This window comes from Galeopterus variegatus, unplaced genomic scaffold (assembly GCF_000696425.1).
Source record: "Galeopterus variegatus unplaced genomic scaffold, G_variegatus-3.0.2 Scaffold1931, whole genome shotgun sequence".
Classification (NCBI taxonomy): domain Eukaryota; kingdom Metazoa; phylum Chordata; class Mammalia; order Dermoptera; family Cynocephalidae; genus Galeopterus; species Galeopterus variegatus.
Genome location: NW_007728042.1, coordinates 369,698 through 387,293, shown reverse-complemented (window position 1 = coordinate 387,293; position 17,596 = coordinate 369,698). Strand labels below are relative to the sequence as shown.

At 38.6% G+C, this 17,596-nt stretch overlaps 1 protein-coding gene across 1 annotated transcript in view; it reads left to right on the top strand.

Moving 5' to 3' along the window:
* Window positions 1–17,596, top strand: part of COL14A1 (collagen, type XIV, alpha 1) — a 165,143-nt gene that overhangs the window by 43,916 nt on the left and 103,631 nt on the right. The window contains exons 15-18 of the mRNA XM_008579625.1: window positions 1,852–1,981; window positions 4,900–5,022; window positions 7,608–7,757; window positions 10,566–10,682. Coding sequence (XP_008577847.1) covers window positions 1,852–1,981; window positions 4,900–5,022; window positions 7,608–7,757; window positions 10,566–10,682 — 520 coding nt within the window. The remainder of the gene's footprint in view (window positions 1–1,851; window positions 1,982–4,899; window positions 5,023–7,607; window positions 7,758–10,565; window positions 10,683–17,596) is intronic.

Genomic DNA, 17,596 nt, shown 5'->3' with positions numbered 1-17,596 from the left:
AAGAGGATATTTCCATTATACTTTTGGGAATGAGTATTATCAAGGTAAAAAGGTTCAAGCAGACCAGTTTTGTGGAGTAGAGGGCAAGGGTTAAAGCAAGGCCCAGACCAGATTTGGGGGTTTCAATATGGCTCCTTTATTCAATACTTGTGTGGGCCTCAGTTTCCACATCTGTTAAATGGGTGTAATGATATCCCTCACCCCAAAAGGTTGTGGTGAAGAGGAAGTGAATATTAGAATACTTAGAGTAGTACCTGGCGCACAATAATTGCTAGGTAAGTGAGGACTATTATTGTAAATCACAGCAACTACTTCCTGGCAAACTAAATGAGACCTCCAAAATGGTCACTTTGCTTTCCAGTACTCCACAGGCTAAATTTGATTGGTTCCCAGGCCATGTGCTTCTCATTTTGAGAGATGAATGACCTTATTTAAGGAACATCAACAGGGGTGGTTTGCTAGACAGACAGCTTGGAACGAATGCCCCAGCTCTGTTCTGCAGAGCAGTTATATTTCAGAGAAACACCCTGCAGGCAGCTACAGTGATGGGGTAGTTTGGGTCAGAGCAACGACAGTTCTTTTACGGGTCATCGATGACAGGGTTGTCTAACTCATTCTAGAATAAAGCAGAGATCTTTATTTAATATCTCCTTCCGAGGACCCCAAGTCTACACATCAATACAATCGTGTACACTTCAATGTCCCTTTCCTATGAGAAGCAAAATCATATTAATCTAATATAAAATCACCCAATTCAGACTTCCTTTTTTCATATTAAAAGAAATAAAACACTGCTCTTAAGAGTTTAGTGATATCTCAGAAACAGCTGCTTCTGGGTTCAACTTAAGGCTTTCTAGGGCTTATTCCATGATTTATAGGTTCCTTCCTTCGTCCAGAAGTAGACAGCACCACCCTTTGCCTGCTGGCATTATACCCAGCCCTTCCAACGAAAAGCATCTCCAGCTGTCCTGGTCTTGTGACACTCTTAAACCCATTTGGGTCAGAATCTTACATCCTAGAATTTTTCCAGTTGTGATTAAGTTCCTAAAATGGCCCAGAGATGTGCCAGTGTCTACTGGAACACGGGCAGAAAGTTTTGTGGTTTCAGCGTGGAGAACATGTGGCTTTTCTGGTCTACACTATTTTTTTAGGAACGCCAGAGTCTGCACTGCTTGCCACACGGTGTGTTGCACTCACGCTGGTGCGGCGTCGACCCCTTAGCTGCGTTTGTTTTTTTGGCAGCCTGTTAGAGACAGAGTGGTAGTGATTCCAGATTGAGGAAGACAACTCCTTTCAGAAATAAAAAAGCTGCAACATTTTTCAGTGTTGCTGATAAATATGCTTCAACTCAGAAAACTTGGCTGCAATGCGTGGCTCTGTTGCTCTTGGCTAGCATCCATCCTTTCTAATAAAGAATAAAATGCTGAGGTCTGATTATCTCTAACAGAGGAAAGAGTGGAAAGCTGAATTTGCAAGAGGATACTTAAGTAGACTCAAAAACGATAAGCAGCAGGCTGGATTATAGAATGAGCACTCCTAAGCCATAAACACCTGCTAGCCCAACAGGCCGTTATTCTCTCTTCTTTATGAATGCCAAGAAGATGTTGAAAGAAGAATATTGCCTAGAGACTAAGAGCTTCTCATTTAAACCTTCTACATTAGTGATTACACAGGGTTACTGTGAGGGGAATTTCAGAAAGAAATGCTTTGGCACGAATGTGCTTTCTTTCCTTATCACTTTCCAAGCACATCTCCTTGCTTCTGATTATTTCAAAATGCCTTTGCTCCAGAAGTAGATCAGTGGGGACTGGGGGTGTTATTAAGACCACAGCCTTTTGCTCCTCTGTTCAGGTTATGGTTCCTGGAAGTCAAAACAATCTCCTCCTGAAGACTCTGCTTCCTGATACTGAATACAAAGTCACAGTGACTCCCATCTACGCTGATGGAGAAGGTGTCAGCGTCTCTGCTCCTGGAAAAACCTGTAAGTGAAGCTTTCTCCTTTTGGATACTAGCTGACAAATGAATTGAAAACGCTTGTCCCCTGTAATGCACCCTGAGAGATCAGTAGAGTAATAAAAAGAGGAAAAGAGATTTGGAAACAGAAAGTCTGTGTTCGAGTCCTGTCTTTACACATACAAGCTGTGTGACTTTGGGCAAGTTGCTTAACTGCTCTGGTCTTCAGTTTTCTTTTCTGTAAAAGCTAATCCTTGCAAAACAACTATGTCTTTCTCCTCCAGCATCTAATTTATCACAAGTCCCATTGATTCACCAAAATGCATTCTGCATGCTTGTCCACTTTCTCTTCAGTTAATGGGTCCACCCTAATCCAAGTCACACTCTCGCACACAGATGAGTGCCTCCTGTCGGGTCTTCCTGCTGCCACTCTTACTATCCTTTATTCTCCTCCCGGAAGCCTGTGGAGCCTTTTAAAATAAAATTTATCTCCTGTCATGCCCCTATTTCAAGTGTCCCAATGGTTCCCATTGTACTCAGGATAAAATTCAACACCCTTCTCAAGGCCCTACAAAACCTATATGACCTGGACCCTGCTGGTTTCTTTGATCTTACCTCCTAACAACTCTCCCAGCCATTCTTCCTTTCCCGCTCTTCACTGGATTCTTTAAGATTGTTTCTGCCCTAGGTATTAGGCACTAGCTACTCCTTCCAAAGGAAATAGCCTTTCCCAGATGTTTACATGTCTGGCTTTTTCTTGTCATTCTGGTCTCAGCTCAGTGTCACCTCCTCAGCCTTTTCTGAGCATTCCACGCAAAGTAGCTCCCTCTCTCTATGATATTTTCCTGTTCATTTTGGTTGTTTTTGCTCATGTCATGGCACTATTTACCACCTGGTATTTTCTCGTTTACTCCTGTATTTTCTCATTGTCTGTCTCCCATCCCTGGAAGGAAAAGCATCATGATAGCCTGGAACCTCATCTGTACTGTTCACCTCTGCGTGTCAAGCTCTTACAGCACTGTGTGGCACAAAGGAGGTCACATAAAGTGTTTGATTGAAATGAATTGGCCATGATCTTCAAATGAGATGTATGCATGAAAACCCTTGGTTAAAGCACTGCAAAGTTTTAGTTGTCTTCATTACTATTAACGATTGTCTATAGTTGCATAAACACTGCCCTAGAACTTGATGGTTTAACACAGTGAACATTTTATCATATCTCACATTGTGTGGGTCTGAAAATCAGGCAGGGCTTGCTGGGAAGTTATTCAGCTCCATGTGGTATTGATTAGCATTACCTTGGGTTGGTACCAGGAGGCTGGGTTGGTGTGCAAGGTACAAGACAACCTTACCCACATGCCTGGCATCTTGGTGGGGATGGCTAGAAAGTTGACTCAGCTGAGTCTTTCTCTCCATTAGTCTCAGAGCTCTCCATGTGCTCTTCCCAGCAGAGTAGGTATGTTTCTCACATGGTGGCTCAGAACTTTATGACCAAGAAGAGTTCCAAGAGGCAGAAAGTGGAAACTTCTAGGATAGTTCAGGGCTACACCTGGAACTAGTAGAGTGTCACTTCTACTATAGTCTATTGGTCAAGGTAGTCACAGAACCCACCTTGATTCAAAGAGAGAGTTCATAGCTTCCACCTTTCAATGGAGGGAGGGTCAAAAAATCTATGACCATTTTTAATCCATCATAATTACCGAATAGTCACATGTGACTCAGTGCAGACTGGTGTCAAGGGCCGAATTCTGTACGTAGGCACCTGAGTGTGGATTTTTCAACTATGTCTGTTCAAGTCATTAAAATTCTGCAGCCCAGTGTCCTGGTTCTGGTCACCTGAGCAAGTGGGTATTATCTCCTCTTTTGCTGGCATCTCTCTGTCCTCCCCATGCCCAGCCTCGGTGTGTCTCCACCCAGACTCTCAGCAAGCCCGCAGACTTTGCTAAAGATTACGCAGAGTATTGTGAGCCCTTGGAGTTGCTGTGGTTGTTACCTCGGGGGTCATGCAGAAGGAGAGAGGGAAAGAGGGGCAGCAGAGCTCTAGAAGAGTTCCAAGCTCTTCACTTTCACCAGTGCATTGGCATCTTTATTTGATCTTAATTTTATCTATACATTGGAATTTCTAGCATATTTTGGTATTTTGCTGCTTAAATAAATGTTTGAAAACTACAGATTTAAACAATTCAACAGGAAATCAAGCAGTATTCACCCAACACAAGTAAAGAATATTTAAAGACTGTTACTACGGAAATATGACTATAGCCCATTACAGAAATGCCATTACGTGTAACAATCTCTATATAGTAAAACTATTTCAAAGTGTTAGTGGGTGGTCTACTTATTTCAAGCAATGGTCAACACAACTAAATTCTATCAACAACAAAATGATAATGATAATATCTGTCAATATGCATAATAGTTTACAAACGACCTCCATATAAATGACTTTAATGTTTTGGTAGAAAATTGATAAACAATCATGTAAAACTTCAAACAACATAGGCAATATTAAGATGAAAACAAAAAATAAATCATCAGAATCTTTACCTATGAGAATAATCCTCATTAACACTGTGTGAGCATCACCCAAACTATTGCTGGGTCCATGCACTGTGACAGCGGAATGGAGTGGCAGGTAGACAGAAATTTTTAGTAAACACTATTTAGTTAGATTTTATTTCAAATTATCTGTAGAAAATGGAACTAAAATGACATTGAATGAACTTCTGAATTTCAGATAAAAGTGCTTTGTCACAGAGCAATTTCTTTCCACGTATTTGATATTTAGAACAACTAGACTCCCAAAGGAGTCTGCTCTTGTGCACTGTCACTTGTAAATAGTTTTTAGCCTTGTAGGAAGATATCTTAGATTTGATTGACAACAGTGTAGGTCATAGAGAAGGAAACTACTCTGAATCCCTTTTCTTTCTTTTCTTTCCTGCTTAGTGCCATCCTCTGGTCCCCAAAACTTGCGTGTTTCAGAGGAATGGTATAACCGGTTGCGTATCACGTGGGATCCACCATCTTCCCCTGTAAAGGGCTATAGGATTGTCTACAAACCTGTCAGTGGTAAGTAATGCTTTTTATTTTATTTTATTTTTATTTTATATTATCAACATACAGTGTAGTTGATTTTCAGGTCCCTTTACTGATTCCTCCCTCCCCCCACCCCCCATCAACATCGTATCTGTTCACTTGTCTTAACAAGTTCAAGAAATTGTGATTCTTGTGTCTTCTTCCCCGCCCCCTCCATTTGTGTATTTATTTATTTATTTTTAGCTCCCACAAATAAGTGAGAACATGTGGTATTTCTCTTTCTGTGCCTGACTTGTTTCACTTAATATAGTTTTTTCTAAGTCCATCCATGTTGCTGCGAATGGTAGTATTTTATTCTTTTTTATAGCAGGGTAGAATTCCATTGTCTTTTAAAAAAGTATTGGTACCATGAGTACGGATCTAAAATGTCTTTTAAGATAAATAGTTTTGTTCTGACTTTTAATATATGTTTGGTTTTATCTTTTAAAGAGAGAAGAAGAGCTTCTTACCTTTATTTATTTTTTTTCTTTTTTTAAAGCTTCTCTAATATGGCCAGTGTTAGGGTAGACATGATCAGTATGGTAAAGCTATGACTCACATAGAAAACTAATGGGGCTGTCATTGAGTAGAATATATATTTGGTAGACACCTGACCTAATCACACCCTAGATAAAGAACCAGCCTAGGAAACCTTGACCGCAGGAATAGAAGGCTTATGGCTCAGTGGATATGTAAGCTCTAAACATTCGGAATCTCTAATCGGGACTTTCTCTTCTACCTTTTGCTTTATGGATTAGTTGGAAAAATTCCATTTACCATCTTCTCAGTCTCCTCATTTGGGGAACTATATTGAAGTATAAAACTCATCAAAGTAGTTTTATAACGCTTTTCCACCAGCCTCCTAACTACCTCAATAAGGGAACCCCTCTCTCCGCTATCTCCCACATTATTGTATCTTGAAGGCAGAAGAGTGACTTAAATAGGGGGCGATTGTGCCCTTGCTCCATACGCCTGTGAAGAGGAGACCACGTGCACCAGCACCTCTTACAATCTCATCTCCCTCCACTTAGCACACGCATGCAAGTTTACACCGAAGACTGAAATAGATATGATAAGAATCTTCTCAGTTTTCTAGACCTGGGCCTTTAGTACTCTTGTTGTTCAGCAGAAAGGAGTTCTCCAATTATTTTTCTTAATTTGGCAGGAAAATTTTTAAAACTTTCTTTGGACCATTAAAAAACTGCTTTCTGCCCTCCAAAACTTCAGTAGTCTCAATCTGTCATCTGAGATGCTGCTCTTGCCCCTCCATCCATTTTCAGTCATTTCTGTTGTGTCCCATTATCTGGATACGATTGTCTTCTGAGCAATACAACCACAACGTATGGGCCACACCTCCAATGTCTCCAGACAAACATCTTTATGAATCATGAGAATAAATTAGCAAGAACAGACCGTGGATGCACTAGCCTGCTCCACACTGATTCCTTGGGACCCAACACCAATTTTGTTTTGTGTTAATTTGCAAGACAGCCTTGCCAAATTTGTTCTTTGGATCATTTTACAAATATTCATCAGGTTTTCTTAGCACACGTAGTTTTGTGTTAAGTCAGTGGTTCTCAATTGGTGTGATTTCCCCCCCAACGAAGACATTTTTGATTTGCACAACTGGGGAGTGTGGGAACTTGCATCCTATTAGTAGTGCTAAAGATCCTATAGTTTACAGTACTCTGCCATCCCAGAATAAAGCATTATCCAGTCCAAATGTCAATAGGGCTGAGGTTGAGAAATCCTTTTCTAGGCTGAATGGGAGAATTGTACATGGTCATTTGCATTGCATGTTTGGGACATAGGAAACTACTGAGATAACATATATGTACAGAAATGCATAAATGTATTGTTGGAACGGGGCTTCTGGAGGAAAGTGATGAGTGTTTTATGAAATTTTTACTAACTCAGAGCTTTTAAAAAATGAGCACATATGGGAAGAGGCAGGAGCTAAATAAATTTGTATAGAACTTAGTAAAGAATCTTTTTGATGTTTAAACAAAGATCCCACTGGGTTGAAACAGAGGTGAAGATGTGGATGCCCATAAAAGCCAGCTGATCAAGGGCCTTGGAATAAGGCATCATCTGTCTGGTATTAAAAATCCTAAAAAGAGTACATAGAATCATAGTGGTATCATTCATGTTGGTCTCCCACATGACAAAGTGCAGCCTGGTATCTGTGACACAGTTTGTTGCTACTGCCAGTTGCGTGCCTGCTGAGGACAAAGTTGGGTGTCTGAGAATTGACAATGATTTCTCCTACTGGACACGTGCCTTGACTTCCTGTTAAAACATAGTAGCTCCCAATATGGTGAATGGTGGATTGCAAACTTGACCAACTTCTTTGAATAAGCACGAGGAGAGAAACTATCTTTGGTGAAAGGACTAAGTCCCTAGGAATAACCTCCAGCATGGTGGTCAGGTGTGTACATGAGACTAGATTCAAACCTGCTGTTTGCTTGTTGCATAATCCCGGGCAACTGAGAAGCCGCAGGTGTGTACAGTGTGCTTCGAGAGAGCTCCCATTTGTCCATAGTGTGTTATAATTGAAACATGTGCTCTTTCTCATTTAGTTCCTGGCCCAACCCTGGAAACCTTTGTGGGAGCCGACATCAACACCATCCTGATCACAAACCTGCTCAGCGGAATGGACTACAACGTGAAAGTGTTTGCCTCCCAGGCCTCAGGCTTCAGCGACGCTCTGACGGGCGTGGTGAAAACGCGTAAGAGTGATGTCCAGTCCCCCAGCCCACGTGGGGTTTTACTACCTTGTTTTCACTGTCATTTGTAACCCAACCCCTCTTTTTAATTTGGTGGTTGGTTTTTCTTTTCCTCAGCATTGCCCTTTCTAGATGATATTCTGTAGAAAGAAAGGGATGCACTTTGCTCCGGGTAGTTCAGAGTCCTGGTTGGAAGGTGGAATGTCAGCACCTGGCTTTCAAATAGACTTGATGATTGCAGATACGATTTCCTTCTGGAAAGTCTTTGTTGGCATTTTTGAAATTAGGTGAAATTTTCCAAATAGCCTGTAGCCTGACACGCCAGTGCCAGTCAAAGTTGGAACAGGGGAAAGGTTTCTTTTTTCAAAGACATCGCCCTACCCTCTCTCTCTCTCTCTCTCTCTCTCTCTCTCTCACACACACACACACACACACACACACACACACCCCATCCATCCAGCCATGCATCGATCAAAAGTACATGCCACCCACTCTAAGGACTTCCTTCTCTACTCTTTCAAGGGTTTCATGCTGTCTGCTTACCGTCTGGGACTTCTCCTGGGCACATACCACTCCCAGACACCAATGGCAATAATGCAGCTTTTTCCAAACTCAAGCAGGGCGAGTTCCATATTTCTGAAATTTGTTAAACCTCCACACCATCTGTTTAATATATTTCTTTAAATCAACTTATAGTTCTTGACCTAAATATGTTTCAAAATCCTTGTAATCACCCTACACAGAAGATCAGAATTTTCAATACACATTAAAGGTAATACATAAATGACCAGAATCAAAATGATTTGGCTATGTGCTAATTAAAATAATCCTGAGTGTTATCACGAGGATATGCCCCACTCTTGAGAATGGTAGTCATGGTGTAATCAAAAGAATAGCCTTCAATCTGCTACTTGTTAGCTACATCCTTGGGAAAATTATTGAACTTCTCTGAGCCCAATCTTTCTCAACTTGAAAATAAAGAAAATAATAAACATTGAACAGGCTGATTGTGAAGATTAAAGAGATAATGTATATAAAATTCTTACCATATGGCAAGCATCCAATGAATAACCACTATTATTATTGTAATAATTGTGCTTTGTGCACTTGGCCTATATCTCACCCTCATCCCTAATCAAATAATTGATCCGATAAATAGTATCAGGCAAGAATGAGGCATACATTAAACCAGACCTGAAGTCACCCTGGGTTTCATATAAGGTCCTTTCGTTAGAGGAAGTTTCCTAAATTCTCTTTCATGGAGTATCTTGAGACCTTAAAGGCTAGATACTGAATAAATTTAATCTCAAAAGAAACAGTCTTAGCATTCAACAGATGTAGGAAACCTTTATCCTGCGGTTTTGATCTCATGCTTGACAGTTGAAGAGATACTGTTCTGGGCATGAACAAAACCTCCAAGTATTTCGCTCCGTTGTGGTATTAGCAAACCCACACTCCTTCCTTAGTTACACCATAGAATCCCCTGTGCATTTTCCCACCCTCTCCTCTCTTTCTCTAACTTATCTTTATATTTCTTGCTAGGTGACCTTTTCTGTCTGTGCTACTTTTTCTGTCTCTGTGATTTTTTATTGCTCTCTCCTCTCCCTATTCTTTTTTGTCTCTTTCTATTCTCCTTTCTCTGTCTCTGCTCCTCCTTTCTTCTGTTTCTTCCCTCTTCTATCCCTTAATAAATATGTTGAGCATTCCAAACATATTTTAAAAGACCGAGAGTGATGTTTTTTTAAAAAATTTTTGTCCTTAAAGTAAAAATTAAATGGGCTTATAATTTATTATCTCTCTTTCTCCCAAGCAAAATAAATAAATAAATAAATAAAAAACCTCACAGAACGGCAGATGAATTAATTTGAGGCATTTAGAAAAATTTAGTGTGGATATGCAAATCATTATGGATTTCCTTTTTTTTTGTGGGGGAAGAAGCGTTGTTTAATTGGCTTTAGGAAAGAAAGTCTTCCCTCTCTAACAAAAAGGAACGATGTAAAGATGTAAAATATGATTGGATAAGATTATTTCTACCATTTTGGAAAAATAATTAAAATGTATTTTTATTTTATGAGTTAGCTAAGAGAAAAAATGGTATAGATAAAAGTCAGAGGCCATTAGGGTAAATATTAATTTTCTGATTTTTCTGCTTGGATCTAAATGATAAACATCAAAGCCTTACTCCTTTATTATCCTGGAGAAACAATAATTTTTTATTGCATCTCCATACAACCATTTTTGCATCTGGCAGTGTTCTAAGATGAATAGAAATCTATGCATTTTAATATACTTGTGTTATGTGTGTAAATTTTGATTTTTAAATTTTTAAAAATGCACTCTCTCATTCAGTCACGTTTGGAATGCCAGTGCTAGTGAAACTGCTCCTGTGTTCCAACACCTACACGTGGCTGCTTTGCTCTTCACTTTTATTTAAACCATGGCTATCTTTCACTGGTGATAAGTACATTGTGTACTTACTTTTTTATTAGAAAACTATTATATATTTATTGTGTAATATTTCAAAAACACAAGTAAATAAAGGGGGAGGATTAAAATCACCCATAATTTCACCATCCATTTCATTCAGTCTTTTTTTTGTTTATTAATATCAGACCTCATCATACATATGTTCTCCAACATGTTTTCTCAAGTCATAAAATAGTTATCTTTTGTACACTAACTTACTGTGAGTTGATGAATTTCCCATCTCTGAATAGAGCTTTGAGAATTTTACCATAAGTTAATTTCAGGCTTGGGGACATTGTGGCATTGTCTGCAGTGTGATGCAGATATGTTTCTGTTTCATTATAGTGTTCTTGGGTGTGACCAATCTCCAAGCCATCCAGATTGAAATGACCAGTTTGTGTGCTCAGTGGCAGGTGCATCGTCATGCCACAGCCTACAGGATAGTTATAGAATCGCTCCAGGGTAAGTACAACTCATCATGTATGTTTTTGTCACACACTTATGTACTTGGTTCTATGAAAATCACTGTAGACAACATGCAAGTAACATTAGACAAGAGTCTCTTCTTGAGGATGCAATTTGTGTGGTGGTCAGTCATTCAGCATCTGGAGTCAGACTCGCTGGTTAAGCCAATTAACGTCTCCAAACCTCCATTTTCCTCACCTGTTACTGGGTGTAACCATAGTGCTGATTTCTGAGGGTTCTTTAAGGATTAAGCTGAGATAATTTGTGTAAAGCACTTGCAATAGTACTTTGCACACAGGAAGCACCCAACAAGTGTTAAATGCTGTTGGTAGTAGCAGCCAAATAGCTAGGACTAACAATACATTAAAATTGTATGACGTTATTAATTTGGTATTCACTCTGTAGGGATCAGGTTTTAATTTCATGGGTTTTTTTAGTGTTTCTTTTTCTTTGGGGGATAAGTGGAGAACAACAAACTCTCATTCCAGAGGAGGAATAATGAATCTATGCCATCATGAACAAGTTCTTCAGCACTACAGTTCTTAAGTACATCTACAATTTGGGACTTTGTTCCAAGTTGAAACACTAAAAATGTCACCTCGTCGTCATTAAAAATATCGAGAACAGCAACAAAAGGTTAACTACCCCAAAATAAGTTTTTAGAGTCTGCTAATCCACTTTTCACATTATCAGCACAGACAGTATTCACTAGATATATTCAAATATTGAAAATTAATTTAATCGGATTTGTGTAAACAATAGACGAGATAAGTCTTGTTATTTTGTGGAGATTATGGGAGACACTAGAGAATGCGAAATGATTTTTTTTATCTTCACAAATTGGTAGTAAAATTGTTAAAAATGTGGCCTGTTTTTTCTGGATAAATGCTTTTAGTTTTCCTATTTTTTAAAAAAGCAGAAGTTATTTTTTTTTCTGGTCTGGATAATACTGGGCTTAATAGCCCATATTTCTGGCTATAACTATATTCAAAATCAAGAAATCCCACTTTCGATCCAATCCATAAAGTAGAAAGCAGTTTAGGAGAGTGCTGAGAGCGTTTGGAAATATGCCCCCTACGGAATGTGAGTTCAGGTAGGAGAAACATTCTACAGGAAATTCCCACCAACCCCAGCCAAGATATTGTCATAACAGACCTGCTGCATCCCTACTACCTTGATTGCCTATGTGGATATAAGGATTCCTCCAGCCTGACATTGGCTAGATATATGGGAGTGGATTTAATCTGTAATAAATATTGAGGAAGAGAAAGTCAGAACAAGTCACAAGAATTTTGTGGTTATGTTAAATATGATTTACTGGATGCTTAAGCAGAAGTAGGTAAAAGATATGCAAATATTTCAGAAACAACTACAAAGTCTTGAGGAGTTATATTTTGTATATCTTTATAAGTCACACTTTAATATAGTTTAACATAGTTTGCAAATATTTTCTTCCATTCTGTAGAAGAGTTAACATTTAATAGTATTTGTTAAGTTTAAAAAAAAATATTAGGTATAATAACCACACTCCCAAACTATCTCACAATACTTTTATCCTTTTATATCATTTTTACATCATTTATATCATCAGTTGAAATGAGGGGACACGGGCTTCGGTGGATATTCACTGCCATTTAGAAAAATTGCAACTATAGGTTACAATGGGTTACAATGGGTTTGCTAGGTCATGTGGCAGCTCTATCTGTAGTTGTCTGAGGAAACGCCATACTGTTTTCCATAACGGCTGCTCTAATTTGTAGTCCCACCAACAGTGTAGAAGGGTTTCCCTTTCTCCATATCCTTGCCAGCATTTGTTGTTCTCTGTCTTTTTGATAATAGCCAGTCTAACTGGAGTGAGATGATATCTCAGTGTGGTTTTGATTTGCATTTCGCTGATGCCTAGTGATGTTGAGTATTTTTTCATGTGTCTGTTGGCCATTTGTATGTCTTCTTTTGAGAAATGTCTATTCAGCTCCTTTGCCTATTTTTAATTGGATTACTTCTTACTGTTGAGTTGTTTGAGTTCTTTCTGGATATTAGTTATGTTCTGGATATTAGTCCCTCGTTGGATGCATAGTTTGCAAATATTTTCTCCCATTCTGTAGGTTGTCTCTTAGCCCTGTTGTTTCTTTTGCTGTGCAGAAGCTTTTTAGTTTGATATAATACCATTTATTTATTTTTTCTTTTGTTGCCTGTGCTTTTGGGGTCATATTCATAAAGTCTTTGCCCAGTCCTATATCCTGAAGTGTTTCCTCTATGTTTTCCTTTAGGAGTTTTATAGTTTCAGGTCTTATATTTAAGTCTTTAATCCATTCTGAGTAGATTTTGATATATGGTGAGAGGTACAGGTCTAGTTTCATTTTTCTACATATGGATTTCCAGTTTTCCCAGCACCATTTGTTGAAGAGATAGTCTTTTCCCCAATGTATGTTCTTGTTGCCTTTTTCAAAGATCAGTTGGCTGTAAGTATTTGGGTTGAAATCATAATGTCAAAGGAATACCTGAACTCCCATGTTTATTACAGCTCTATTTATAATAGCCAAGAGCTGGAATCAATCTAAATGTCATGATAGATGACTGGATAAGGAAAGTGTGGTATATATACTCAATGGAAAACTATTCTTCCATAAAAAAGAATGAAATTCTGCCATTCACAGCAACATGGATGAACTTAGAGAAAATTATGTTAAGTGAAATAAGACAGGCACAGAAAGAGAAATACTGTATGTCCTCACTCAAAAGTGGGAGGTAAAATAGAGAAAGAAAATAAATAAAGAATGAATGAATGAATTACAATAATACTCTAAACTTTCAAAGAAAAACGAACAGAACTGTGGTTATTAGAAGTGGGAAAGGGGGAAGCGGGGGGTGGGTGAGAAGCTAGTTAAAGGTCACAGAGATTGATTACATTTTGTAAACTGAGTATACTAATTATCCTGATTTGATCACCACATATCGTACACATGTATTGATATTCGATTCTGTGCCCCGCAAATATATATATAATCAATTATCTTTTAATAAAAAAACTGTCAAAAAATTGTAACTATGTAGATCGACACACAGATGTATCAAAACTGGCTTTATCAATGGAATTAGCAGCATCCATAATTTGTAAAAATTAAATGCTTGTGGTTTAGCATATTTTCAAAGCAGCACTGCAATTTTTATCAGAGGATGTGATTGATGTGTCTGATCACATTGATCCAATAATCTAAAACTGCAACAAGTTTGTCTGAAGCCAAGATCTTTGCTGGCAAAAAAAAAATGAATCAATATTTACTTTTTATCTTCACTTAACTTGTACTCCCTCAGTATTATTTTCAGGCTGCCAAAAACCTTTTCAACTGGGTCTCTAGTCTCAATTAAACAAGAGAGAGGCCGGCCTGGTGGCGCACTGCTATAGTGCGCCGCTTGTGAAGCGCGGCAGGAGAGGGTTCGGATCCCACATACAGACCGGCTGCTCACTGGCTGAGTGGGATGCGGGAGCAACACCGAGGGTTGCGATCCCGTTGCCGGTCTCGGTCCGGTACGGGCGCGACACTGAGGGTTGTGATCCGTTGCCGGTCACGAAAAAAGACAAAAAGGGAAAAAAAATAAAAATAAAAAATAAACAAGAGAGAACAAAAGTGTCATTCAATTTACTTCTCATTAACATTTTATAGCTGAGAGAGATTTGTGAGCAAAACCAGCCTGCATCTCATACATCCACTTGTCTTATTGAGTGTTGCTTATCAACTGGACAGCAACCGATTGTAACTGATGGCTTCAAAAGGGAATGTTTGGTGGGGGAGTGAGTGCAGGGGTGGCAGCAGGGAATGGGTTTAGGTATTTTAACTTACACAATTTAGATCAAGGAGTAGTCTTTCTACTTTGGAGTGGGGAAGAGTTAGGTCGAGTTTCTTTGTCTTACAGAGAAGTGTGGTCAACATTGTGATTCATGGCCTTTGAAGGATGCATGGTAAGGTGCCTGTTCTTCCATGGGCAGATGAGTCCCAGAGCCCCAGGTGTTTTGTCTCTGTAATATCTTCCATTGACTATTCTGTTGCTTCTGCAGAAACTTCTGTCCTTCCAGCTCTGTCAAAAGAGATACTAGGGAGAAATGAGACCCGATTCCTCAATGTGTTGGAGATAAGCTTTATCTCAGGATGGCCTATTTCTGAATGCCTCTGCCAAATTCCTACAATTTAAGGAGTAATTTTTTTTTCCAGTTTTTTCTTTCATATAACTCCTATCGCCTGATCATGTGCACTTTTACTGAAGATGAAGTCAGTAGAGAAGTCTCTGCTTTAACTACAACTGCTGGTCAACTTTCTTCTCTGGGCTTCAATTTCTCTAAAATTACTCTGTTTGAGGCTAACAACTGAGGCAATATCTGCAAATTTCCAAGGTTTTTGTGAATAAAGTAGCCAGGCTATATCACTGAGTTTTGTTAGTCATATTCACAAAAACCTAGATAGAAAGAATTTAAGCAAAAAGGTCAATTTATTGCCTAATATACTGAGAAGTCCAAAAGTATTTGGCTTCGGGCACATCTGGATCTAGGTGTTCAAACAATGTCATCGAGATGAAGTCTTGCTTCATCTGTCTGCTCTTCCCTCCTCTACCTTCATTCTCAGCCAGGTTCTGTGATGGGCCCCAGTCAAATCCAGAATTATGTCCTCCCATCTTCCAACTTTACAGTCTTGGTGAAAAGAGAGCTTCTCTTTCTCAATAGTTCTAGCAGAATTCCCATAACTGAGTCATGTTGGCCTGGTTTGGGTCACATGCTCCTAAATCTATCATTGAGTTCAAGGGCATGAAATATACTGATTTTTGGACCTGGTTGCCTTCCACCCGTATCTGATGGGGAAGGAGGGGCAGGGCAGGGTGCAGTATTCAATCTTCCCTAAACTGTGAAGACCAAGAGTGGGGAGGAATGAATCCAAACAAAAAGGGATTAGATGCAAGACAGGCAAAAACAACAGATGTCCTCTACCCATGTAAATATTATGATATTTTTATGACCAAGAAGGAAAAAACAAAGATTACCAGAAGGACAAGGTCCTTTCAGGAGAGACTGAAATAAAGTCTACTTTTGAGTCAGTCATCCATTTGTCACATTAAATTATAGACTTTTGGTTAATTCTAGGTCTTTTTTTTGGCAGCTGGCCGGTACAGAGATTTGAACCTATGACCCTGCTGTTATAAGGCTGCACTCTAACCAACTGAGCTAACAGGTAGCCCAATGGTTAATTCTAGGACAGACCAAAATGCAAGACTTTTGGTTGGTCTTGGGTAACTCAGAACCCAGATAGAGCCACCAGAAGTTCAGCAGATGCTGTGGGTTCTGTCCTCTTCAGCTGTTTTTGAGTTGACTTGACACCTAAGGCTGGATATAGCATTTCCCTTCAAGTTCGTGTATTTATGTGCCACATATGTCCAAGCACCGTATTCCCTTCCTAACCCCCATTACTTGGTGAACTTCTTTACAAACTGCTTAGAATAGGGTTCACAGGATGCTCCATTTGTCCTCTCCCTTTATGTCTTGAAATGTCAATTCTGCGGTATCATCCATTAACGAGGGTAGAGAATTGCAGCATAGTGGAGAGGCTAGTTTACCAAGGACCAGAGTCAGAAGAAAAGATCATACAGAACAAAACCTGTTTTCACAATTAAACTTTTCGAAGCAGTGACATTATGATTGGGGGTTGGGGTACTTGAGAGACCTGGGGAGTGGAAGTATTTTATCATAAAATTCCAGCAGAGTAGTTTCCTAGATCCTGGATATCTTTCACTTGTGGATCTCGGTCTATACTATTTATAAGACATTTTGGTGAGTCAAGTTGATGGCATCATTATCAGGGTGATAATAATCCAGAGAATATATTTAGCCTTGCTTCGTAAGAATGAATGCAAAAATACAGGCAGAGTATTTCCTCCTCTTCCAAAGAAATAAATTAACTTCCTGCTTTGGGCACAAAGCATTGAGGAAATTAGTCATTTGATCAGCTTAAATGTTTTCCTTCAAGGCAATGCCAGTAGACCTTAATTACACATGCCAAAAGCAACACGGATACACCCCCATTCATGTACCCTCTTTGTTAGTATTGGGAATCAAACTGATACTGTTTGCCATTAATTTTACAGTGCCTGTTCCAGTTTTCCAGTGGTTCATAGATTTATTTATTTTTTTAGCAGTAAAATCCATTTATACTCTATTTTTAAAAGTCTTTAAAGTGCGTGGGTATCCACAAGAGATAGAGAATGACAGAAAAGCACATTTCTAAAATTGATTTCTGGAGAGTCCCTGGAAACTTTTGTGGAGTTAGATCAATATGGTTCATTTAAAGGATTAGGGAAATGCATTACAGGTGGCTCACAGAAGCTTCCAGAGGCTTCAAAGAGTGGTTAAGGGTCAAAAAGAAATAGTTATCGTGGGGTTCTGAGCCAAGGAGTCACAGACTGAACTTGGATATCAGCAAAGCAGAGCACTGGGGTTTTTATTTTATCATTTTGCCTAATATATGAGAATGAAATGGTTGAGGTAAACAGTATTTCATTCTGAGAAAAATATTAATAAAGATTATTTTATAAAGTTCACTTCTGAAGTTCTCTAATATTCACAATATATAAAAGTAAATTTCAAAGTCCATTTAGCAAATGGCTTTAAATTAATTATATTTTTAAAAGTCAGAATTTGTTCATAGATAAAATTTAAAATGACATATATCAAGTTTATTCTTATATATGCAAATTGTAATATACATGTATTTTGCCTCAATATGTGTATATTAAAATATAGATTGAAATTTAACGAGATATTATAGTTTCAAAATAGACAAAAATTATTTGACGTTTTTTCATTTTTCATTTTAAAAAGCAGCTGGTCTGTGTCTGTATTTTCTATATTTTATTTATTTATTTATTTT